General features: G+C 44.0%; 1 protein-coding gene across 3 annotated transcripts in view; it reads right to left on the bottom strand.

The window, feature by feature from the left end:
* The window catches only part of nrg2a (neuregulin 2a), a 71,017-nt gene that overhangs the window by 8,741 nt on the left and 34,457 nt on the right, over positions 1 to 27,819 (bottom strand). For 2 of the 3 annotated variants that reach the window (XM_062406528.1, XM_062406526.1), the window contains exons 3-5: positions 27,397 to 27,515; positions 5,865 to 5,985; positions 1,592 to 1,650 (exon numbers count right to left, since the gene is read on the bottom strand). In XM_062406528.1, coding sequence (XP_062262512.1) covers positions 1,592 to 1,650; positions 5,865 to 5,985; positions 27,397 to 27,515 — 299 coding nt within the window. Of the gene's footprint in view, positions 1 to 1,591; positions 1,651 to 2,081; positions 2,153 to 5,864; positions 5,986 to 27,396; positions 27,516 to 27,819 lie in introns of all 3 variants that reach the window. The other variant, XM_062406527.1, reaches the window with a different exon arrangement.

The following is a 27,819-nucleotide window of genomic DNA, read 5'->3' on the forward strand; positions in this document are numbered from 1 at the left end:
ACACAACAAACAGTGTGTGTGCGCCCTGCGAGTCAGGATGAGATCCGCGTCCAAAAAGCAGATGCAGTTCTTTTCTAACTGAATTGTAACCACATGAGCCTGCAACGACACGACGCCGACATATACGCAGTAAGATTCTTTCTTTCTACTGCTGTTCATCTACGGGAATTATAGACTTTGTGTTTAACCCTATATAATTATTATAATAGAGTATATTTAAGTTTGCATAACTTTTCTTCAGCGAACCAAGCTCTGTCTTCATCATATCTCAGTTGTTTATGTTGCATTAACGCCGGGTCACTGGGTCCTTTCAAAAGCAAGTGAGGTGCTGTGGCAGGTATCAAGTAAAACTCAAGTGGAACCAATGAAAACTGCACTAATTATGGGAAGAAGCATGAGTCCACATCACTTTCAGGGTTAAAAACCTCGAGGGTGCGATCCATCAAACCGGAGCTCTGCTCGAACCTTCCTCCGACATGAGCAGGAATCTGCACTTGACAGATGTGTTTGCTGATGTTTCAGTGGAAGGTGGCACCGGGTTGACTTCTCTAACCCCGGGCTAGCGGAGCAGTTTGACACGGCGCTCTTAACATCGCGTGTAAACCCTGCTCCGACTGTTTCTAATGTGAGAGCCCCATTTTGTTGCTGCGTCACAGGCGGCGTGTGTAGAGGCAATCAGCTGAACGTGCTTGTGTGAGGACTTAACAATGTTCAGTGTTTACTCGAGGCCGGCTGGAACTCTTAAACTGGATCTTTTCGACTGATCTGAAAGCGAACAAAGTTGCGCTCCTTATTAAGCAGCTCGCCATTCCTCAAAACGATTAGATGATGACCTCGTTAAACTCTAGATGAAGAAACTTCCCCTTATTATCTTTAAAAACCTCTGTTGTCATGTTGGCCCGTATACGACCTCCTACACACACAGATTGATTTATGTTTATTCAAATGGGCTCGCAATTCATTTATTTATGAAAGGTCCCACATGTTTTATCTGGAACGCGAGTATTAAAAACAAGAGGGACTCATTTCTGAGCTCCGGCTAATCAGGTCGCGTCAAGTGGCCTTTTGAAAACACGTCTTTCTCACTGAATTATTTCTCATGCCCGTTAGTCAATGCTTATTGTTCTGGCTCTGCCTCTCCATCCATGGACCGGCTCCAACAAATCCTACGTGCTTTGTGTTGGTGGCTGATTGCATATAACAAGCACCATAAATGAGTGAGCCGAGGGCGGGGCCTTTAGTGATTGTTCCGCCATTAGACTGTGTTGTTACATGCAGCTGCCTGTGTGCGAGTCGACTTCCACAAGGCGACGATACTCGCCCACTACCTGTTGCTATGTATTTTACTATCGGCTCGTATCGTGGGAGTGCACATGCGATACACTCCGAGCTCAATGACACACACACACACACACAGTATCACATGCAGACACACAACAGACTCTGCTAAACTCTGCCAGCTTGTAAAATGAGTCACCACGTACACAACAATTAGGTGACAACAGAAAATGAATGCGACCCCTCTACACCCGGCATGCACGCATCACACGTAGACAGTCTGACAGAGTGACAGAAGAGGAAATTGACATACGGTAGAAACTGGCCATAACGTAGGTTTGACAGCGATCACCAGTAAAGTCATTCGGACACCTAATGGAAAGAAACAGAAGCCACAGAAAGAGAGGGAGGAGATGGGTGGTGGAGGAGTGTAGGAGGAGAATGGAAACGGAGAAGAGAAAGGGAGGGAAAAGGTGGAGTGAAAAAAGGAGAGTATGCGTAAGGAGGGGTGGGGGGGTAGGGAGGGAGGGAGAGAGGAAGAGAGACACAGGATTAGAACAACGGCACAACTACGAACAGCAGAAGCAGAGTGTGTTCCCATGGATGGACACCACCGTGAACATGGGGTAGTGCACAGCTCATTGCGTGTTGACCTGAGGAGAGGGAGAAAGAGGAGAAAGAGGAGAAAGAGGAAGAGAACTGGGGGCAGGTGGGGTGGGGGGGGGGGGGCAGCGGGAGTCCACAGAGGTAATCCAGTGACAACTGTGTCTCTGTGCTCAGCTGCTCAAAGCAAGTGAACATACTTGGATTGGGCATGGACAACCGCAGCGGCTCGGTCTGTAAGCATCGGGGGCCAAAGTATCCACCCGGACATCTGGGAAGAAGCGAACAAGTGTTATGAGGGGAAACACACAGGAAGTGAGGTGCAGGGTGAACACGATGGATTCACACCCCTCCACACACATACATCGTCACAGGTCACAGTGGAGCCGTGATGCAAAATAGATACAATGAAGTAATGAAAGTGGGAAGTGCAAGATGTCAAAAGCAACAACAAAAAAATCAAATCAATCATTCAAAACAACAACAATAATTGTTATAAGAAGAATAAAATAATAAATAAAATATGTTGAAACAACAAATTCCCATCAAAGTGTTGATGGGTTCATGCATATACCACGTTATTAATGACTGTGGCATTGTTATGGGTGGTTTTACTGCTACTAATACTACTACTACTACTACTACTACTACTACTACTACTCTAATAATAATAATAATAATAATAATAAGAAGAAGAAGAAGAAGAAGAATAATAAGAGTAAACTGATAATAATACAAATATTTGGAACCACTACAAAGTAATCTGTTACACCACATCGATGAAGACTGTGGCACCTGTTCATTACTATTAAATTCTTATTACAATTACTACTACTGAGAAACAGCATTTCAATCCTTTCCATGTCCTGTACATGTGGCAGAATTGACAATAAAGTGGACTTTGACTACTACTAATAATAGTAATCGTTATATTTTCAACATTAAATATATATCATGATATGAGGTGTGAGTTTACACAAAGTTAGTCAATAAAATCAACAATTAATTAACAGGCAATTTGACAAGAACAGGCTTCAAATGATAAAGACATGATTATGTTAATATAAGGGAGGTATTATATAGAGATCAGCTTCAGGGGCTCAGACGGCGACTCCAACTCTCTCTTTGACTTGAGTCTGGAGGATGAGTGAAGAGGGACATTCCTGAGAACATGGACAAACAATGGGAAGTCGCTGGGGATTAACCATGCGCTGCTTTGTATCTGATCAATAAATCAATGATTGGGAGCTTTTGCAGAAAAAGCAGGAAATGGGTGAATGCAGTGTCTGATCCTGGTGCCTGCTGGAAGCCTGGTCGCTGTGATCACAACCTGCAAATGAGACAGATTTATAACAGACACCATTGGACTGTGAGGAAGAGATTAGAATCAGAAAAGGTTATTTCAAGTTCTGAAAGAAAACAATTTGAACATGTAGGCGGCCGACGGTTCTCTTCCATGGAAAAAGCTGCACCGGACGGCTCCGCTGGCAGGTTTGTCTACCACGTAGTTTTATGTTTTTATAAGTGAAGACACACTACTGTATCTGCACCATCAGGTGAGTCGGGCCAAACTATGCTTCCTCATTATAAAGTCATTATGATGAGTGCTTGGTCTTTCAGGGGCACCAACATTCCACGCACAGTCACAACAAGACCACCAATCCAACAAAGGTCACTGCTGGTGATTTACTGGTTTCCCATAACGCCTCCCAGGAGCACCATAACTTTAAGCATTAAATTACTCATCGTGAGTGATGGTGTTTAACTGGGGGAGAGCACCACCTAGACCAGGGAGACTTTGCTGAGAGATGAAAGAAATAAACTGTCACTACATGATTCAAAAATCAGATGAGCGTGCAAACGTGCACTGTAGTGCAGCTGCAAACTCTATCATCACTCTTTTATCTTAGGTTTTTAAAAGGGGGAATAAATCATTTTCATCGTTTTTTCTTTGACGAAGAATAAACATTTAACTTTAGGGAAAAGGAAAATGAAGTTGTTCCATGTAGGTGACCTGAACATGGACACGAAAAATATTCTGCACACTCTTCCACAGCGAGACAGGATTGGTAAAAGTCTTTGCACTTTGTTAACCTGCCTCCATTACATTTTTGATTTCACATTACCTTTAATGAGAAGAAAACATTAGTTTTCTAATCTACTGTTCATCTAATCGTGTTTGTCACTTTATAATACAGAACTTTAGGACGAAAAAAGGACGATTGAAATATAGGATCAATATATTTAGAATGATAAATTCTGATTTATGTAGAGCAAATCATAGGTTTACTCTAGTGAGCGACTTTCTTAGGGTCATTTATTAACCTTACCCCTCCCACAAACAAAGGTTATACCCTCAAAGTGAAGGAGCTGAGCATTTAAGTAGGGCTAGCTGTGTGCACGACTTGTTTAGTCAGTGAGCACCGAAGCCTGGCCTATATTGAATAAGATGGCTGTGGGGCAACGAATCCCTGCAGGCCTTCACTGCATTATCCAACTTTTCTGGACCCGTGCCCCGGCCGTGAGTGAATTAGCTGCAGCTATTGAGTTATTGCTGCCTCCGATTTGTACACAGCGCATTGAACGGCTGTTGCAGTCATGTCCTCATTGCTTGTCGAGCATTCTTCCTTGGGCCAACTGAGTGCCAGAAGCCCCGGCCAACGCTTGAGCCCTGAATCCAACCATCCGGAGGCCTTATGCTATGTTGACATATGGTCCAACGGAACAGGCAACATAATATTTGACAACCATGACCACAGATTCTGGGTACTTTTTGTATTATGATATAGTTTTACAGGTTAAGTTACAGGCTCTCGGATTGGTATTACACTGATTAAAACACAATCAGTAGTAGTCTGTTTATTATTTCCTTGAATGAATAATACATCTTTTGGTTCTTAAAAAGGCAGTTTAAAGGGTTGCATGTTCTTTTGCCGATGTATTCTTCATAAGAAAATCACCAGCCGGCAGGTAATATTCACATTTGAGAGGTGGAAACCTTTAACGCTTTATCCACACTAGTGCAGCTATCTTGTAAGATGATTTAACCTCCGAGTTTGGGCCTCTCGTCCATTTTAACAAACAAAAACATTTGAGAAAAGATGACATCACAACTTACTTTGCACTATATATATATATATAATAGTATCCGCAGAAGTTAGAAAAGGCCTAAAATAAAATTTATGCTTAAATTAAAATTAAACAAGTCTATTCTCCCAATATAAAAAATGTATACTTCAAACTAATCATTGTTCGCCTTATTTTTTTTCTTAAGTTCTGAAAAAACTGAGAAGGGAATGAGGAAAAAAATAACTGTTTGTGTTTAAACGTTAACTTCTCCAGAAAGTCCCCCCGAAAATAATGTTTCTTGACCTCGAGTCTAACACAAACTAAAATGTAAATGTCAAAGATAAAATGGAGGTTGTTTCTGTGATAATGTCAAGCCGCTCTCTTGCTGAAAAGCAGAGATACGTGGTCCCTCCAGCGCACTTCACACACGGGTCTTGATCTCCTCTGCCAAGGACCTCAAATGTAAGCAATGATTCTATTTACCTCATTGGGGGCCTCTACCAGGCATAAATATTTGCTCACTACTAAACCGGTGACTCATGACATTTTGAAAGGGCTTTTAATGTGCAGCCCTCCTGTACACTAAACATGAGTTAAAAGGATGAGCGCACCCCCGCCTCACTCCATTATTAGTGTTAAAATACACAACAAGTGGGTAGTTAGACAGACTGGCAGCATTTCCCTGTGATGTGTCGCTGCTGCTGCTGCTGCTGCTGCTGAAAGAAAGAAGAACGGGAATCAAGTGCTATCAGGAAAATAAACAAATGTGGAGAAAAAAAATGTGAGAAACACACACACACAAACGAGTAAAGACTTCGTGAACGTACGACGAGGAATCTTCCAAGACGGTTGACAAAGAAATCTCAGCGTTCACTGTAAATCGAAAGAAAGTACAAATAGAAGTGAGCACTCACTTGCAGGAGAGCTGATTTACACCATCGATGAAGTAACAGTCGCCGCCATTCACACAGTAGGCCTTCTCTGTGTCGTTGCATCTTCTGGTGTGGCCTGAGCCTGGAGATTGCGTTGTGGTGACTGAGAAAAAGACACACAAAGAAAAACGGAAAAACACGTTACCACCAGCATAAATCCAAATTTATTTCCCTCCTCATCGCCCCCTTAAGTTGAGTGAGGTATTATCTCAAGACATGATCATGAAACGTATAAACTTTTGATTTCTATCGCCGTGATCGCCTTGTGTCTCTCAGCTTTACTCACATTATACACTTGTATTTCCACGAGGACTCTTAGTTTTCCATCCACAAATGTAATTGTGTCTCTAAGCAGTGTTGACACTATCTCAAGAAGTTTCTATGAGCAGAGATAAACATTTCCCTGACATGGCGTAGGAGTTGTTTATGCCTCGACTCAGGTCCTTGGAATGGCCCAAAATGTCATGTATCTGCACTTAATCCCCCCCGAATGATTAGATATAACGTGTTGGGGATGAAGTCAGTTTCCTGGGTACGAAGAAAGAAGGGACGTTTGAGGTAAGGGGGGAAGTGGCGAGTGAGGCGCCACACATGAGATGCTGCTGACACGTGACTGCAGCCGTAGCGGACATGTATACCTGCTGTCAGGCGCTATTAGCAGCTTAGCAGAGTGGGACAGTTTGTTGGGAGGAACACAGAAGTTTCCAGTTGGGAGCCCCTTACAACTCCAGTATATCAGCTCCAGCAGCCTGATGCTCGTGTCATCCAGAATGACAAGACATTGCATTAGGATTTTTCCACTGCTGGGCCACTGACACATAGTCGGCCGCTCGCCACCACGTGAACGATTACTTGTTGAAGTCAGCTTGACTGCTCGCTCATCCGACCTAAGGAGTGAGCTCGGCTTCATTCAGGGGAGAACATTTGGGTTCAGCTAAAACAACAGAGGTTCAATTTCCATGTTAGTTAGCATAACAAAGCAGACAGATGACATCAGTGTGTGCTTCACTGGCCAGAATGATTCTGCAAAGAACGTGGATAAGTCAGCGGCGTGCAAATTCGAAAAACGCAGCACTTTGTCTATCTAATAACTCCACATGTATATATGTATGTGGCTCGCATATGGTATAATGGTAAAGGGCCTTTATTTATATAACGCTTTTCTAGCTAGGACCGGCTCCAGCTCTCCCCGTGACCCTCAAAAGAAAAAGCATAGATAAAGTACAGATAATGGACAGATGAACTGTGGCTGTGCCGATACTTAACTGAACTTTGAATAAACAGGTGACCGGCTGTTTGTGTGCAGCTTCGAGACTGAGTCCGGCTGCTGGTCTTTACTTACTGCGGTTCAATTACTGCAGGTCACGTTTACAGGTTCAGACAGAGAAGCTATAACCAGCATCACCACAGATCAAGTAGACAGCCCATTACATCAGATTTAGCAAATATCAGCGGCCCTCAAAAGAAGATGTAATTTAGTGCTGACCTCAAACAAAAAGTCTGGATAGTTTAGCTGGATGTGATTATATTCCTCAGATCTTCATTTAGTCGGGCAGCATCAGTGCAGGGAGGGGGGGGGGGGGGGGGGGTTCTCTGGCAGATATTTAAAGTTTATTAGGAGCACATCCATCCAAAGACAACAGAGCAGAGCCCAACTCTACAGCTGGTGTATTCTGATGAAACACAATGATATGAGGAATACTTATAACTGACAGGCTGATTTCGCTTTGATTCAAAATCTGTTGTTTTACTTTTTCTGTCAGAGTTCATCGAAAAAACAGCCCAAGCTTTCCGACATAGCACGTCACCGATCCACCGTCACCTCCACACTTTCCCCCAAAATATTTCAAGGTTCACCAGTTAATCAGAAATACCCTCGTCACACCTGACCTCTCACTCAGAGTGCTGGCATGTTAAACACCTCGTAAAAAAGATCAGACAGAGCTGTCAGGGAGACGGAGCCTGAAAACATTGTAAAAAAAAAAAACCATGCTCAAAATAGAAACCTTGTGCAGCCGTTAGCCGGGACACACGCGAAGCCAAAGGCGGCAAAACCAGTCGCATGAGTGTCTATGCGGGACAGCGGGCCTATCCCAGAGGGCCCTGGTGTGTGGAAGGGAGGGGTGGCCTCCTGGACAGCTCATCAGTCCTCCGCAGGGCGGGCTGAACGCACAGACAATCACACCCACACATAATCTCCTGTCCACCTGGTTTACATGTGGCTGGAAAACAGATGACCCGCAGAAAAACCCACACAGGGAGGCGGAGAACATGTAAACTTCACACAGAAAAGGATCAAGGCTGATATTTGAACCCTGGACCTGCACTGCTGTCAAAGTTTATAAGGCTACTGCTGGTCACAGCATATCCACTTCGCCGCACTCACTTTGCCCTCCCTCGTTCTTTCTGTCAGAGAGATTCTATTTTTGAGAAGAGAGTTTGGGTAAAAACAGATGTGCTATGATATAATCTCTTTTCACTTTAAAATTCAAATATTTTTCAATTGAACACTTAAAGGTTCAGCTGGCCACCAACTGGGCTCTCCAGACAAGATTTGTTTAGGATGTTTGGGTTAATCTGGAAACACTTTAAAGGTAACATCGCTAACTTGTGCCCGAAAGGCTTTTTTTTAATTTTTGGGAAATCCTCTTCACGTCCCGAGATAAATAAATGAAATAATCTGGAGAATAGAATAGAAAAATAGAATAGGGGTCTGTGTCCCTCGCAGGACTGTACCTAACACGACCAATAATTTCAATTGGACAGAATTAAATAACTCAATGGCGTACCTCTCCGTCACATACCGGCCGGCCTGCCTACCTTAGCTTACCCCGTCTCTTCCACCCAAAGAGACATTTACCACTGAAGCGGAGCCAGATAGCCAGAGGCTGGAGAGCGCGTCAAGGAATTCTTTCTTTATAGCAGTTGTCAGTCAGCTCACGTTCATGTGTTCTGGGAGTGTAGCTCCGATGAGGGGCCTGATTGGAGGGGCATGGCGTGATCTGTTGCATATTCTCAAAGTGTAGCCTGCTCTTGCTAGGTTTTCTATGACCCTAGCTTTAAAGTCCCGAAAGTGCGTTAAACGTGTTTTCCAAAAATGTAACGGTCAGAGTAAGATCGCGTGAGTGAGCTGCAGGGAGAACATCATGTTTAAAAGCAATTCATCAGGTTTCCTCAACTGTACTGATCAAATGCATGGACCAATTGAGACCAACTGTTAACGAGGGCGAATTAATGACATCTGTATCTATCACCGTGAAGAAGGACTTCAATCTTTATTTGGATTATAACAATGTCGGTCTGCACATTTACTGTATGATAACTAAGCACAGTCTGTGAAGGACCTTGGAGCTGCTGATATGGTTCTAAACACGCTGCAGCTGCACCTCTCTCCACAGGTTGTTTTGTGTTGCCATCCAGCTGAACGCTCGCAGGTGGAGAGCCCACACACTCTCCCTCAGCAAGACAAGGTCCATTTGCTGAAACAACAAACAGCACCTGCCCGTATTCAAGAAGCTTAAAGCAGGAGCATAAAGACTTGACTGTGGAGATTATTTCACCCTGAATGAAGTGAAAAAAAGTCAGTTTCCCTTGGGACGGTTCGATGCCCTCTGAGCTGACAGTATCAGTCTTTCAAAGCACAAGATATACTGCATCCATTCATTTGTCAATGTTCTTCAGCTGCCATCTCAGAAAAGATGACAAGCCACATACAAGGCTTAGAAGTCCGATCCCAGGTTTAAACATAACATCAGTTAAATGCAGGGGTGTTGCAACAAGGTTAGGCAAAGCAGGTCATCGCATGGGGCCCGCAAGGTGAGGGGGGGCCCCCAAGACAACGGCTGGTTACGTTAGTCCACAGCCACAACAGTTTTGTGAGAATGGTCAGAACTCCCCACCCCCCAAACTAGGCCCCACGCCACTACATGTCTGACAAAAGTAATTTCAGAGGTTTGGTTGAAAACTGGAACGTCTCAATGAAATGTGTGTATAATGTGACTATAGGGAAGTGGAGGGGTTTGCAACTAAACTAAACTGATTTACTTTGTATGCGAATGCACAGTATGCACTTTGTTTATTTGATTTAAAAAGAAAAGTTTGATGATTGAAATGAAGTGGTCTGGTACCATGTGTTTCTTGGGGTGGATGGGCGGTAGTTTGGTTTGATGTGGGGGCCCGCCACCTCCCTTTAGTCTAAGGTCCCCAGAGTCCCCTGGAATGCTCCTGGTTAAAAGCTTAAAAAGGTCAAAAGTACTTATTATTTGGCTTTAAAGTACTTTACATTGGATTTGTGCAGTCTTGTAAGGTGTCTCAGCGGAATACACAGGTATGGCTACACCCAAAAGTTTCAGAACAACAGCATTTCTTCCCCCCAGAATCAGCTACATTTGTGTAACTGCTCTATCTTGATTTCAGTGGCTTCAAAGAACGCACACGTCCCAGAACTATCAAAAGAAATCCATTGGGGAACATTTATTGGCCTGCAGTCATCAACTGACATCCAATCTATGACGCTGCACAGTTGAGAGTCCAAATGTTCTTCTCCTCTCTTTCTTTGCTCTGCTGTCCTCCCTCCTTTCTGTACTACCCACTGTTGTAACTCAGGGAGTTTCAGAACATCTTGTACAAACTTAGCATCATTCCATGTCCCAAGCTTAGAAATAGTCAACTCTGAAGCATTTATACCTTGTTACATTTTGTTTGATTGAAAATTCCATATATTTCCATAGCTAGAGTCTAAGAAGGGGAGAAGCCTATGTAACAAAAAATGCAGTCCACATACGAGCCACTGAGTACCACAAGTAGATCCAACGGCTGAGATTATTATGTCAAGTTTAATGGTTTGAAGTATGGCTAATTTGATTCAAACAGCTGGAGGGCGAGCTGGACGAACTACAACTGAACTGATGCACTCAGCCTCTATAAATCACACATGTGGACCCTCTTCAGGTTTATAATAAACTTGTAAACCTTGACCAAAGTATGTAAAAACCTGCTGAGCAGCAGTAAAACGTCCAACCAGGACTTTATGCACGGGAATATGTTGATGCTTCTAATCTCTTCATCTGCAGGGGGGTGTCCAGCTGAACGTCCAAGTGCTCGTATAAATACTGTAACTGGACTCTGCAACTGTTATGTAGAACCTGTAGGTCAGAATGGAGTGATGTGCACATATCATTGGGAATGTGATGTTTTTAGTCAATATTATGCTTCTAGAAATTATGTTTATACATATATACCTACAGTCACTTGAATTTGGATGTAAATGCATGGAACATAACAAGTACTTTGAACATATATTTTCACCAATATCATCAACTGCTAGGCATAATTTAGCAATAGTAAAAATGTTGATCTGCCCTTAAGATAACTACGTAGAGTCAGGTTGTTAACCCTTAAATTTTGAATTACTATCCAATTATCCACATGATGGTTTTTTCCCAATGTTCCTGAGGATCACACAATGGGTTAACTGTGATGATTCCCTCCCAGCCTTGTAAACACCCATGTCAGAGTGACGCTCCACAAACACCACCACACACTCTGATGCATGCAGGACATGCATCCAGTGAGAAGCCACAACATTCTGCGCTGTGCAACACAAAGAGTGCTGGTGATTTCTATGAATACAGTAAATGGGGCCGATACCTTCCCCTGCTAAACTTATATTATTTCTAATATTTTCTAAATAAAACCAATAAAGAGAACAGAGTATATAAAATGGGTGAAAGGACCACCGCAGATATCACACGCATTTTCTCACTTCTAAGAAAACTCATAGACCTTATCCCAGTGAGGAAACAAAAACAGTTCTCTTTCCGAGGTGATCTGGTTCAGCCAATGAAGTGTTTACTCATGCTGCACCACATGTTTACTCAACATAAAAACTAATGACAAGGCCTAAAATGTATTGACACGATCTGAGATACAAACACACAAGCAACAGAGAGGGGGCCAATGATGGGGACACAAAGTTATATTTAAATATTTGTGCTGGTGTGGTTGTAATACAGCTTGAAATTAAACTTTTAAAGGGACTTTGTGGATATAACTATAATCTGTCAATGAGTTCAGACATCTAATGACATACTGAATATGACAAATCCAAAATGCATATTTTTTCATTTGGTGAGAGTTGGTATTGTTTATTAATAAGAATGAATTTGTGCAGAATCTTTAAAAAAAAAAAAAAAATAGTCCATTATATAGATACGTTATTGAGGAGGACAGTTTGGCGTCTTGTTCTCAACATGTTGTTTAAGTGGTTTATTGTCTAATGTAATAGGTTGTTCTGAGTGACAGGGTTACACACATAACCACTGGCTGTGATCTTTGTGAGTCATACTGTGTATTTTTGCGGGGGGGGGGGGGGGATGTCACTCACTAATTTGAGGCTGGTTGGTTTAACCCCGGCTGCTCCAACCCACATATCTAAGTAACCTTTAGAAAAAATCGGTGCACATGTTTAAATGCAATCTTTGTCTGATCGTCTGTGGTGGGTGTCAGTTAAATAATATATATTTATTTTTTTAAATATCATTGCATTCGTGTTTTCTAACTGAATTGGTTCAAAGTAATATCCCTTCTAGCTCTTGTCTGAGGATGATTTACTAAATAATATTGTGTAAATATATACAGTAAGGGGGGGTAATTGATGTGATGATTTCAGTTGTATATGTTACTATGCTCTTATATATACGGTATACTAGATTGCAAGTTATTGTATGTGTATACTATGTTGAATCCAAATGGATGATCTGAAGTGGACTCATCTGTAATCATGAAGGGACCCTGCTGTGAACAAACCACAGCGATTTGTGTTGACAGTTGGTTTAATAACATGTGTAGCGACTGCTTTGCCTGAGCATCATTGCCCTGCAGAGCCGCTGCATGACACACGGGTTACAGTGACAGTGAGTTTCTGCATGTGTCTCCAGAAGGAAATCCCTCAGAGAGCGCATTGCATTGTCATGTATGCTACAAAAAACAATCAAGTCCTGCTCCACTTATTCCAACCAACTCTGTATTGTTTTTGAAGTGATCATTAATAGAATAACATCTTGAAGCAGCATTACACAAAAATAGCATTATCTTATTTGGAAATGTTTTAACTTTGCTTGTGTGCTTGGGTGTGTTTAATGGTTCTCACTATCTTTCTAATGTTGAATAAAAACGGTTGATAAAAGAGAAACTTTATTCTGATCCGGACATTTTCTACTCACCTTAGATCGCAGTGCAAGGATTCATATCCGACATGAACTCTCGACGATTAAAATCATTACATGAAACAAAGAAGGGATAAAATACCTGAGTCTCAATGACTCAACTTCCATCAATTTGTTCTGGTGCATTCTCCGCCATGCCATATGGTGCTGTCTGTCTGCCGCCGGGCAGCACAATCCCCCACCTCACCAAGGGGACCAGAGTTCAGGTGTATTCGACAAGGCCGACTCCACAGCGCGGGGTAAATGGAGGGAGGACCAGAGTTCGTTTATTTGCACTTAAGCTTTAGTAAAGTTTGCTCGCTTTCTTTAACCTCAGGTTTCAACTTTCCTTGGTCCTGTAGCCCAGGGGCTGAATCTAAGTTTGAGACTTGCAGAGAGGTTCTCTCTGGGTTCGCAGAGAGCCACAGTGTTTAGCCATCAGCCCTTGCCACTGACTTTGATTAATCCTTCATGGCCGAAGAGCTGAAGAGAAAAGCTGGGGGTGCAAGCAGGACCATCTGGAAACCTTCATAAACATGTCTGTCTTTCCACGCTCTCCAAAGGATTCTAGGAAAATCGTAAAAATGAAAAGAGGGGTCCCCATTGCACAGTTTTTTCCTCACGAGATACCCTGTGCATATGAACAAAACTAAAAAGTCATAGCCCTTCAAACCCTGATCTGAAAGCCAAGTTGTGTCGTGAAATACATTTTCAATTGGCCTGTCTGGGGTGCAGAGTTATAGACGTCTCTCTAATTTATGACAAATGTTGATAATTTACTTCAGCTTGGCCTGATCTTTTTCACTTCTGCATTGCGATTGAACAGAAAGCCATTTTCACAACACGACAGAGACTTGATTCTGTGCAGGGAGAGAGCCAGGGCAGTTATTTAGCGAGTGGTGGATCCATCTGGACTTTGTTATGGCTTCGTGTTTCAGCTCTCAAAAGCAATGTTATCAAGATAAAAAGTATAAATTATGTAGCCTATTCGGGAGTGTCAGTGATCGAGAGCAGTGCGCAGGCCAGGTCCATCTCTGACAGTCAGTGATTTCTGCAGGGAAGCCTAAGTGGATGAAGGCATGTGAAGGAAGTCAATATTCCCCTCCGTTAAGAGCCATGTGAATACAACACTTATAAAACTCTATGATGTAAATTAAAGAAATATAGTAGTTGGATGGTAATATGTCAACAGGTGGCACCATACTGCAATATTACCATCTAAAATATCACAGGCTTTCACTTTTTTTTCCTTTTTTTTATCAGATAATGAAGATCATCGTCACAATTCAAACAAGGAGGACAAATTAAAGCGAGGCAATGACAATCAGATGAGTGAGTGAGAAATGTCTTAAGTACAGAGCCTTCAGCGGTCACATAAAAAGCTTTGTAATGACTCTGCCACCCAGACAAGCTTTTCCACAAGCCAGTTTTATGTACCAGAAAAAAGCTCTGCACCGTGCTCCCCGCCTCACCTCTCGACTCCTGGCAGGGAATGTCTGACATGTCTCCTGTTACTGCCGGGACCCAGATCTTTTATCTCTGTACGAGAGGCCGATTCCTGCTGCATGCATTCTTTCTACACTTGTTCAGACCGTATTATGTCCCTTCCTGCAACACTGTCTAATCTGGATGGAATGGGTAAATGACATAAACAGATAAGGGGGAGAAGAACAAAAGACCAAATTGGTGATGTGTGGTTTTGGTTGAATGGGAAGTTGCTGAGAGATGAGTTTGAAGTGGTGATGGAGGATGCGAGGCGACGGTTGAGATTAAGCAAGCATGTTCAAAAATCTAAAATAAGTTTGTGGTGTTTTAGCTTTTCACAAGATAAACCCTGGGAACTTGCTTCCACATAAGCAAGACTGTGCATGTTTTTGTATGCATGAAAGTCTGACCCACATTTACATTTTGTTCATTAAACAAAGAGTTAAAGAGTTTTTTATTTTCAGATTTTGAGCCTCAACCTATTTTTGACAGGAGCTCAAGTTCTGACAAATGGAGCAGCAATGGAAGAAAGGATGAGATACGGCAAAAGAAGATTGGTCGTCACCAGCCTGGGATGGAACATATCCCAGCATGCCAAAGCCAACATAAAATAAGCATGCACCCATTTCCACACATAGGCACACCCAATCAATAGCAGTATCCAGTATCTGTCGCTTCAAGCATTTTGTATTGAGTTCTAAATACGCAAGAGAGATTTCATGACAAATACCCAAAGATGAATTAAATAAATATTTACTGTAGGTAGGACGCACAAAAGAACCCATTGTGAATGAGAGTGCACTTTTCTTTTTTCTATAGGAAAATTATCCACAATTCAAACAACTTAAGTTTGAAACAGGAATGTTTAGAAATGAACAAAATGGTTCCTGCCAGGAGCATTAATCTACCACCCACTCTTGCTGCCACTGCCACAACCAGTGTGTCGTCTTTTATATTCTTGTCTCCTCTTACCATTTTTCAGTCACATAGCTGATATGCCTGGTCTTGTCTTCCTCAATCATCTCAGCGCTGAAGTGAAATCAAAGAGCAGCCCGGTGCTGCGATTGCACAACAGCTGCTCATGCACTGCAAAAGTAGTTCACTTATGGAGGGCAGGGTACGGCGCGGCTGCAGAAACGGGCACTGATACGGCTGCTGGCGGGCACCAGTGTGTGTGTGTGTGTGTGCGTGCAGTTGGCAACAAAGTGACACATGGTGTTTTCTGTGGCCCAGTTCCAGACGGGGTAGCTCCCCGCTCTGTCTATTCAGGAACAGCCCCTGCATGGTTCTTTCAGCTGCTGTTGCATCCATGATGCTTAAGATGCTTTCGTTCCCTGAGTCATGGCACCAGTCTGGTCTGTATTGTTTTTCCTCAGAGACTTTTGGTCGTCCATGATAAAGCCACTCTGTCATCTTCCAGCTTGTGTCTAAACTCACCTGTGAGACGGCAACACTGGTTGTAAAAGTCGGAGAAGTTAATCTGTGACTTGAAGGGGACTCATTCGAGGACCAGATGGAATAATCGGTGTAAATAGTCTTGTGTTCCTGCACCATGTGCCAGGTCCTTCACATCTGCTTTTGAACACGAGACCTCTTCAAGAAATGTCGAATAATTGCATGCTTGCTCTTTTTGTTCATTTTTTGCCACTGCAAGGGGATTTTATTCTGAGGCATTTAATGTAAACACTTGATAAAGTGACCCAATGTATAAACTTTTTTCCTTTTTGAGGCGACTCTGCTTTAAATTGGAATTTTATTGCAAAAATAATTGGTCAATAAGCCAGAGAGAATCCACAAAAATCCAGATGATTTAAATAAAATCTTCAATCTAATCAACACCACCACTGGGAAAAGTTATAGGATTTAAACTTGAACAAGATTGAGGAAAGAAGTGGAAAGACCATAGAGAGGCTATGTAGAGTAACTTAAATGTTTTGTATACATATGACTTTTTCAGGTAAAGACATGGAGGAGTAATGAAATCCTGAACAGAGAAGTTAACCTCCATCAGTGTGTGTTGTGTGTTTTGGTAGCCAGCCTGGGTATGCGTTCATGTTTGTGCATGCGAGTCCCTCCCTGTAAAACTCTTGGCCATCCCAATGTTTACGAAGTGAGATGGCTCCAACCCAATCGGCAGTGATGTAAACACCGATAATTTTCTTCACTGTGACGTCTCTCAGAACTTCTTACCAAGGTTCCTTTAAACTAGAAACACCCGAGCTACAACTTAGTGTGTCTGTGCCAGTCAATGCTACCTAGCTGCTAGCTGCCTCGCAGGCCCCCGGGTTTATGCTGCACCCAGGAAAGGGAGGAAACCCCTGGACTAAGTCTTAGGAAGTCACATTTACCGCCTGAAGCGGTTAACACGGATTCTCCACCACCGACAGGAGCACCGACTGCCAGAGGAAACACCACAGATCAATTTTACCAGTGTGTACAGCAGCTGGCTGGGTTGTTTTTTGGCCCTCGAGTACAAAGCACAACTTCTCTCATTCTGATCGTGTAGCGCCACTTTGAATGTGGTCACAAAACCCTTAGACTGTATTGGCAACACCTTGCTGAGAACGTGATGAGTGAAGGAAGGTGTGTCATTGGTTTGGGTTCAAGATGCCGCTGGTGCGACATTTATGGGCAAACGAATATTGTGTAAAAACGCATTAAGAGCCGACAGAACAATGTGTATGTAGCTTAAAGACTGGGTGCCACGTTTGTGTTTGTGTGGTTTTTATGTAGACATGCGTGCTTCTCCCTTTATGCTGTCATCGATTTCGATACATGTGACTAATGAAAGACATTGGGATTGTGGGAAACCATTATTGGCCACGTAGTTCGTTTGTTTTAGGGTGGTGTTTCAGACAGTGGCTAAGGATCTAAGTAAGGGGAGTGACATTGAAGCAGATTACATGGTTCCATTGACAAAAACAATGATGAAAACAACTTTTAACCCACTGCTCAAGGCTCGGTGGGTAAGAGACATTTTTAGGCTGGACTTGCTATGAAACGTTTCCTATTCCATGTCTCTATCGGCTTCAGAGGATATGTTGCAGGCTTTTCAGAAAACCCTGTTTTAAGTCTGCACCTTAGGTCTAAATTGTTTAAATGTAATCTAGGAATATGATATGAATAGTATAGATAATGTTACCGCTTTGAAAAGGACAAAAAGTGAAGTAACCGTGTGTCCTCATTGTCCTCCACCTTCAACAGCTGGCCGTCATTTCTGAGAAAGGGCAGACTTTGCAACCTTGTACCAGATACAGGCGTATTCCACAGGTCCTTATTTGGGTCTTGTGTTCACAGCTACAGTAGTGGCCAGCTGCTGCAAGGTTCTCCCACTGCTATTCCCCCGAAAAGATAGAAAGCACACAATCTTCTGCGTACATATGTGTGTGTGCTGCAGCCCTCCTTCACTCTTATATACACACACCACCCACACTCGCTGTACGTCCTGAAAACAGGCGAGCACCGCTGTTTTGTCAGGCTGCCCGCTCTCTGTATACTAAAGGATGAGTTCACCATGAGTGTATCGGTAATTAAAGCGAGGGCCATTCCCTCTACGCTCCACACCTGCACACTCCAAAGGGGGGAGACGGGCCCGCTGCTCACGGAGGATCCGAGAACCTGGTCACCCCGACAGACACGGTGATGCGGTGAACGCAGTTGCAAAATCACTGACAAAAGGAAGAAGCATGATGGAGTAATGGGAGGTTTAGGATGAGGCACAGCTGTGGCAAGCAAACTATAGTACTGCGCTCCTGACCTACAAGCGGTGGAATGGTAAGTATACGTTTCTCTGGTGCTCAAAGAAAACTCGAGCACAAGGAAACAGGAACAGGGATTCTGTTTGATGTGGGGTGACAATGGTTTACTCACCGACCTGTTGTCAACACACTGATTGAGCTTGCCGCACTTCCAAGTAACTGCAAATTATTACTGACTCAGTACAAGCAAGCTTTTTAGGACAGATCATGCCTAATGATGTTTGTGGGCCGGTAGCTTCCCCTCGTATCAACAAACACAGCAGTTGCTTGTTCGTTATTTGGAACCGAGTCCAGCACAGTCACCCACAGTTGGGGTCACCATCGGGAAATAGACCACCAGGACAGCTGAGGGGCGGCTGAATGGAAATCTTTTATTATGCTATTAAATGAAGGCCCAGATAGGTTTCGTCCTCGAGCCCCGGGAAGAGTTAACAAAGCCCCGCACACAGCAAGAACCTCATGTCACCTCCTGCTCACATCACTCAGCTTTTCAAGTGTAACAGCTGCTTCCGTCCGCACACATAGCAATATCCCCACTCATTCACACTGAGGGGCTTAAGTGTCCCACATAACACAGCCAGATTACTGGATACCCTAACAAGTGAGATGCGGTTTGATTTTCAATAACTTGGTTGTTCCTCTCAAAGGGATTGGATTGAGAGGGGCCCGCTTACCACATCGGATGGATAGGATTAGTGCAAGTTTGACATTCGTTCTATTTCTTTCTTCCTTTTTTTCTCTGATTCTTACAAATGATGGGTTCCAGCAGCTGCATCTTCTCCAACACATTAGCACATAGCCATCAAAGGCCGGCGACTCATACCACGCATAGCCTATGTCCATATGCAATGAATTACTGACATTTTAGAGGGCTGATGTGTGTTTTATGCGTCAGCCACCTTGTGTTACTTGTCCTCTGTCGGATTAACCTGAGGTTAAAAGGACGTCTCGGTACATTTTCCTCAAATTGCTGTGTCAAGAAAAAGGGATAAATACATAAAAAACTAAACAAAGATTAAGATCAGTATTTGGGAACTTCCCTCGTAATTGTTGCAGCAGCTTTGCTCAGGCGCACATATACTAAGTGTCTTCACATGCAATTATTACATTATTACACGCATGATGAAAAAGCACATTGATTTAAACATTTCATAGGATGATATTCAAATCGAGTGTTCAAGTCCTCCTCTGTCCTGTGGTGCATGTAAACACTGAGCTCATTTGATGATGCCTCAGTGATGCTGCATGACAGCATGATGCGTGCCTGTACGATGCCGTGGGCGTTGGTCCGCCCCGTGACATAAACGTCTTCCTTTTACTCATGATCTTCCCGTCGCACCAGATGCTGGCCACTAACACAGAAAAGCCCCGATTATAAACAAAAACAAGACACTAGTGTGGGCGAAGTGACGATTTTATGACCGTGCCAAGAGCTAAACATTGTTGTGGGTGAACTTCAAAACAAGGTTTGAACTCTGATAGACTCCAGCTGTCCCGAGGTACCACGTGATGTCAGACAAGTAATAACATCTCATTAACAGTGATAACACTCTCACATGGACTGTGGAAATAATAAATACATTTTAAACTGTTAGTTTTCTGTTGTCAATGTAAGGACACTATACATTGTAACACTTTTAAGAGGGAGCGAAATTAAGATTCTTCTGTTTTTATCTCAGATAACTTTTATGTGTACCTTTGAGAAGGTACACAAAAAGCATCTTTTTTTAAAAACATCAGTCTAACAACAGTGTGTTTCCTCCTGTGTGTGTGTTTTTTAGATTACAATATCCTATTTGCTCCACAGAGCCCAAACTGGATCCTGATCTTGCCATCAAACCCGCCCACTGACAAGACCTGAGATTCCAGAGCAATCACCAAGGGCCACCTCGGAGGAATGTCTGTCCAGACCCCAGGACTGAGCATAATTTTGAAAAAGTGGGCATGACTAATAGCCCGGCGGCTTGATCCACAGAACCTGACAAGCTGTTCTCCAGTGGCCTGTAAATACACGCCGCCTGGCAGATGTGAAGGCCTGTTCCTCTCAGACATGGCTGCTGCTGCTGCCGTTGCTTACCCACAGCGATCAATACAATTGACCGGCTTACAGATGCTCCACATTCAGCCACGGCCACCACTAACATCCTGTAGCGTCATTAGAGATGAGTTTATCTTGTTGCTTGCGTAGTAGGGGTGAGTAAGTTTTGCTTTTAAAAGAGAAACACAGAAGGAGAGGAGGAAGTTTTTGTTTATCTGTTCAAAGTAGCACTTACTGTAATGTTTCACTTACGTAGAACAGCTATAAAGACTTACTGGAAGAAAACATAAAAAGATCTGTGGGAGTTTGTTTTTACTGGTGACTGTGATGTCATCTGCTTGACCCCAACTATCTTCAGCAAATATTAGGAGTGAACCCGACTATAAAGGGCATTGAATATGATTTTAACCAGGCTAAAATGGCAAGTAAACAAATCAGGATTCTAATAATGCTTGAATAACAGAGTTTAATCTGAAAAAGTAAAATACAGACTCCTTATAGTTGTGTCCTATAAAGGCAAAGACTACATGAAGCCAGCATCATTTTATGACATTATTTTGAAATGTGCAGAAATATGCTAAACTTGTTTGTCTGGGTTTCTAAACTTCATTGGGTCTTTCAATCAACCTTCAGAAGTAGGGTTGGCAACTTGTTTCTAAAAGACTTTATCTTACTTGTTGTCCCGATAACCATCAATAAATAAAGTTGCCTAGAAATAGAGACAAAAAGCCATTGTCTGTGGCCCTCACAGGACTATGAAAAACACGACCAATCATTTCCATCCAACCAATGAAATAATTAGTTGGCAAACCCGTCAGTCACTAACCGAGCTGCTCTTAATGGGCTTTAGCGGGCTCTTCACAAACCTGAGAGACATAAACCACTGAAGCAGAGACGACAGTCAGTTAACAAGTGAGTCATGGAAAAGTCGTCTTCTAGCAGTTGTCATTCAGTGTATGTTCATGTGTGTTGGCGCCTTAGCTTTGAGGAGAGGGTGGGATGTATTGGCTGCATATTTTCAAAGTGTAGCCTGCTCTTGCTAGTAGCTTTGCCAGGATTGCCAACCCTAGCTTTAATTCTTGACACGTAAACATCGATTAATGAAACAATGGCTTTTCTGTGATGTGCGATGAATTGATGAATTGGACACAAGACAGTACCTTCACGTCCTGCTGTGGCCAGATTCAGCATATATACGAGATCTGAGGGATGAGGTAACTGGGAGCAGAGATTAAACTGTGATATGAGTTAAAAGTGACAAGCGTTTCTACGGGACCCTGTAGAGTTTCTATCGCAACAAACGGTTTGCTAAAATGTTGTTTTAGGCCTTAGGTTTTGTGATGTGGGTGCGGGGCTCTGGGGCCACTGTGATTGACTTCAGGATGGGGAGTGAAAGCGTGTAAAAGGTATGTGCACACGTATGTCTGGGCACCAATGTGTGTGGGGGGGCCGGTGTGTGTGCGTGCGTGCATGCGCGAAATTGTGGCTGGTGGGGCCCAGCATGACTGCTGAGGCTGGAGCAATCACATGTTCAGCTGTGATTTCCATCAACACATTCCTGGACGCTCACACACTCTCTCAGTGGAGCTGCGCACAGCACCCCCCAAGGATGTGACCTGCAGCCCGCAGACACATGACTGCCTCACAAGCGCTTATCACAACACTGCAGCCTGTAGGATAATGGCAGGCCTTAATCTGAAGCCACGTGGAGCCGAGCAAACTTTGACTAGCGCTGCTCCTTCACACTGGCCTTATAGAAAACAGTTGATGATATACTACACCGCTGCGCTGAAGGCCAGCAGGTCTTACCATGCCAGACTGATTACAGGCTAGAGGTCAGACCACATGGACAACAAATGGTCCCTGGCCCTCTACTCTGGGGGGGTGTTGTGCATGAGGCTGAAAACAGCGCTCTGGAAAAGGCAGCAATTGTTACAGAAACAGCCAAAATGCACACATGATCGTTTGGACCACCAGGAGACACACACAAGCACACACACATATCCTGTAAACTGTTTTATATTTTTGAACAATGCCGAACTCAAAAAAGCATGGAGGAAAAACCTTGTGGCTTCAGAAAAGAACTTAAACATCATTCCAGTGATTGATCTATGTCATGTTGCTTAAGTGCAGCCAAAGAGAAGATGCGTCTTACGGCCGAGATGTCGATGACAAGCTACTCGGCAGAACGTCCAGCTCTCCGCGCTGAATAATTCCACATAGACTGACGGCACGTGTTTCTCTTCTATTGGCCAATCAAAAAAGACAAGAACAAAATCCACATACACATCCAATCATTCAACGGCTGGCATGAGGCCACAAAGTGCTGTTTGTGCTTTAAAATGCATGACGGGTTAAACGTCTGGTTTAGGTTCAGCCCTGAACTTGTTTTTTTTTTACACCCAAGGCGACGTCTAACACTAACGGTGAAACAACTCGGCTCCGAGTTCCAAGGATGTTGCATTAGTCTTGCTACACAAATATTGATAAGGGTTGAGTAATGACCAGCGACATGCACCATCAGCAATGAGGGTTAATTTGATGTTTATAGCACGTGGCAGCGATTCCACATACACCTTTACATGACACACTTTATGTTAAATGGAATTCTTATTTGAGGAATGTGGAGGCAGCTCTGATTTAATCCCTCCGCGGGGCTGTCAGGCTCATCTGGCACTCCTTGTGTACTCGATAAATGTGGAGATCACGTCAAAGTGCCTTTGTTCAAACTCGTTGATGAAATGCCTCGTTGTGTTTGGTGCAGCTTCATTCTGACAGTGTTGCCATTTCAACACGATCAGATGCAAAAGAGGAACATTTAAGTCCCCAAAAATCGGGAAAAATATTAAAAATGTAATTAAATAATGTAAAATCCTATTTTAAGAGATAAACCTCTCACACACACACATTAACGCAACACTGACTCAAATCAGTGCAGTGCAGGAGGCTGTGTGAGCTGCTGAGATGGGCTGTGGTGGCCTGTATTCACCATGTGGTGGAGCTGAGTGATGGTTTCACAAAGTCTGCCCTTACCCCGAGCAGGCAGCAGGCAGGCACAGCCATGTGCTCCACTGTACCTCACCGAGCGGCTCAGGATGATGCCGCCAGGCCGAGCTGCTGTTTCTCTGATCGCTCGTTTTTCTGTGTCCAGGTTTCCGGTATCTCTTATGAGGGCATCCTCACATTGATGAAGCACAGTCGAGTTCGTCTCGCACGCCCAGACACTGTGAGAGGTTACAGCACAGGTGGAGAAAAGCTGTGCACCTCACACCTGACGGTGGACATCAGATACAGTGGGATGGTGCCTCACACAAAGCTGTGGCGAGCACTAACGGCATTCTAAAAGGAGTGTGAAGGTCTCCTCCGCAACACAGCGGGCTCTTGTCTTCCTTCCTCTTCGTACTTTTCTCCCTCTCTTCCGCACAGTCTTCGTCTCATCCCTCCCTTCTCGCTCTCTACCCCGTCTGCTTTCTGTCATGAATTCCCCCCCCCCCCCCCCCCCGTTTTGTACCCCCCCCCACCCCCTCTCCTTTATGGACGCTCTCTTCTTCTTTCTTTTTTTTTGCTCTCTCTCTGTCCATCTACATCTGCACCCCTCCCCTCGCGCTCTTTCCCTAGAAGGCACACATACACAGATAATACTGCGGCTACATGCTGCTTCGGCAACATACTGCAGCAGGCGAGCTTACTCCACTGCAGCCCTTCAACACAACAGCCGTTTCTCTCTCCGACTTTCAGGAGGAGAAGCGGCTCTCGTTCTAACCAAATTCCAGCTCCTCTGCATTGGAATCGGGGCAAAGCAACACATGTTTGTTTATTGAAATCCAACCTCAGGAATCACATCATTGTCTCAGTCGTTCACTGTCCAGCATCTGTCCGCTCCAGCCACTCATCAGCACATGATGATCACAGCAATGTGCACAATTTGCTGCCATTTCCCTTTATTGACGTGTGTGGCTCCAGCGGAACCCTCCCCCTGCCCATGGACATACCTCCCCCGATTCGCCCTGTCTTGCCTTCTCCCCTGAAGCATGACGGAACTAGGCGTGCTGCTGTAACACAATGGGACTTTTTTATTGAACGGTGAACAAACACACACACACACACACACACAGACACACAAACACACACACACACAAACACACACTCTCACACACACACACACACACAAACACAAGCACACAAGCACAAGCACAAACACACAAGAGACAGACATCTAGCGATCACTGCACATTATAGGACATACAATGATGCCATTGTTGGAATATCCAGGAGTGATTTGAGCGAATGTCAGTGCTGACAGACACTCGCACAAAGAACACACAGGGATGCTTCCTGCAGATACACACACACACACACACACACACACACACACACACACACACACAAACACACACACAAACAGGCCAATGTGAGTGAGAAAAGTATACACATGCTCTCTGGCTTCAAACCGTAGCCCACATGTTGCAGCAGATGCAGTGATATCACGTTTTCCTCGTCCTGAAGAGTGTGAATGAAAACACAGCACACTCGTGTTCTGTATCATTGCACAGGGAACTCTTCTATCCATCATGGCTACTGTGCATCATGGCCCACTTGTTCATTGCTTTGTAATATAAGATTTGCTTTGATATTGCTGTATTGCCAGCACGTTTGCCTGCAAGGACCATCATATAGAGTTTCATGGGCCTCTGCAGTTCATAAGCCTTCATTGAACACGCAGGCAAACAGGTGCTACCACCAGGGATTCCCCCCCGACCTTTGCTGGGCGCATAGCATGATTTAACCTTCTTTTATTTAATTGCCATAATACATGATTATGAGTCAGTGATAGCTGTCACTGAAATAAATATTTCCTAAATGTGAGCCCTGCATGTGTGACTTGTCATCTTGAGTCACTTCCTATTTCGATTATTACACGCCTGTGAGTAAAAGCAAATATATCACGGAAATGGAATGAAGCCAAGTGTCATAACAAGCGTAAAGTATAAGTCACACGATCTGGCTATAAAACCCCGCTGAAGATTTTTACATGACCGGAAAATAAAAATAGAGGAAATGTGCAGCCCCATTTAAATTGCAAGATGGATGACTTCTTCATTTTATGATTTTTTGTTTGAAATCAAACTTTCAAGCTGGAGGAATACGGCGGATCTCCGCCTTTTTGAGCACAATGGGCCCTTTCTTTATATGAAAACAGCCGCTACACTCAAACAACGCAGCCCATGCAGCTTAGGTGTGTTAACAGTAAACAATGGCTCTAAAAGGTGGCCCTGACCAAATGTAAAGCGAGGAGGGGGAGTGATTCCTGTGCCTGAATGTTAATACAAGGACACTGAGTGATGGCTGAACTCCAGTCCCTCTCTGTCCCCCCTGGCAGCTACACCTCTCATGCCAGTGTGAGGATGTTTAGAAAAAAAAAAAGAAAAAAAAGAATCTGCCTGTTGTCAAGGTCAGCGATGAGAATGAGAGTATCTCCTCCGTGGTGGTGATGAGAGGAACCTCCCTCGGTGCATCATTATTTTCACAACTCATCGATTCTCCAAAAGCAAAGCAGTACAGTGAATGTATAGACAAACGCTGTTTATCATCATTGTTACTTTTGTTCCATGAAAAAAAGATGTAGCATAGCACACGTTACTGTGACGCGGTCCAAAAAGGTCCAAGATGAGTTTTTATTTATTTTTTGTTTTTTTGATCACCTTAAATGGATAGAACAGAGTAAGGCTGGGAAAGAGGGATAAAGAGAGAGAGTGTGGGGGGGGGGGGCATTCATACAGGGCCACAGGTAAGATCGAACCCCGGCCTCTGCGGCTTGAGGCCTTGCCCCGATTTTAGTGCAATTAACTAATACTTAGAGCGAAAGTTGGTGGTCAATAGAAAATGTCGGAGCTGGAGATAGCGACAAAGACCAAGGAGAAGACTAACGGAGGTAGTTGATGAAAACTTGAGAGAATGGACGAACTGAAGCGGCTGTCTTGTTTGGTCGTTCTATATAACTGTATATATGTTTAAAATGTCAATTTATGAATCTGTCCAACGCCACAGCCTCTCATCTCCGCCGTATCAACATCTCGAGACGTTGTTCAGCAGTCCTCAGTGAGAGGAGCCAGGTGAACCCACAGGTGCCAACAGGAAGCTGCAGCTCCTTGAGCACATTGACCACTCGTCCTGACTCATGTGTGCCAGACAAGCAGCAGACAACATCAGGTCCTTCCTTAAATGTTTCAGCTGTGCAAGGCTCTTATATCTTCTTTTTTCTTCTTATAGCGGCTCCATCCACTCAGACAACAAGCTACCCACATCAGCTCCACACACACACACCCACACACACACACACACACACACACACACACACACACACACACACACACACACACACACACACACCACACGCACACACGCACACACGCACACACACACACACACACACACACACACACACACACACACACACACACACACACACACACACACACACACACACACACACACTACCCACACTGGTCGGAACAAACACAAACTCACCACCTCACCAGATGGAGACAGCTGCTATCAAAACCCTTTCATCTGCTGCGGCGCTCTGCACAACTCACACACACTGCTACTGAGGGAGTGTGTTCGATGCTATCACACACGCCGACGACTTCTTTATTGCAACTTTCCTTTTCTGTCAAGCTACGTTTTAGAATTAGACTCTGTAGTCTGCTGGGTTTGGTGTGTGCCAGTGACAGAGGAGCAGGATTTTGACCCTTCCAGCAAACTGCAGTGACTGAGAGACCAAGAGGTCACACCAAACATAGCATCTCAACTCCACTCAGCTCCAGAGCAAAATGTTCGGTTCCACTGATTAATGTGCCCGGAGGCACATGTGTGGACAGTTGTTCTTCATGCATGTTACCATCGTTACATGCCTGTTTGCAAAGGCTCCTCTGGATCTCTCAATTGGCAAGAGAACAGTCACAACAGCAACAACAATGCCAGTACATCTGCGCCACTTCGCTTGTTGCTTAGGAGTCGGTACTCACTGCTTTGGACGTTTACGGTGCCAGTGGAGTTCTCCTTTCCCAGCGGGTTCTCCACCACACATGTGTAATTCCCAGAATCCTCCAGTTGAGCTTTGCTGATCTGGACTCTGGAGTTTTTCCTGTGGGAGAAAAACACTCGCACAGCTGAGTCAGGGGAATCGGGGCAGGGAGGAAACAGCATGGAAACGCAACAAGTGGAAACACGGGGGACAGGGAGAGGCAGGGCACAGGGCGAGCGACAGCCAGGCACAGCCTCTTCGCCTCCATGCACGTGTAATGACTTTGTCTGACGCCAAAGTGTGGCATCTACACAGTGAATCATCACTGGCAGCACTGTGTGTTCTAAGGATGGTTACAGGATAAAAGCATGATGATAAGTTGCCTCTATTATATTATGATTAGCCCTCTTGACTGAGAGAGAGC

The sequence above is a fragment of the Platichthys flesus genome, chromosome 15, assembly GCF_949316205.1.
Source record: "Platichthys flesus chromosome 15, fPlaFle2.1, whole genome shotgun sequence".
NCBI classification, from domain to species: Eukaryota; Metazoa; Chordata; class Actinopteri; order Pleuronectiformes; family Pleuronectidae; genus Platichthys; species Platichthys flesus.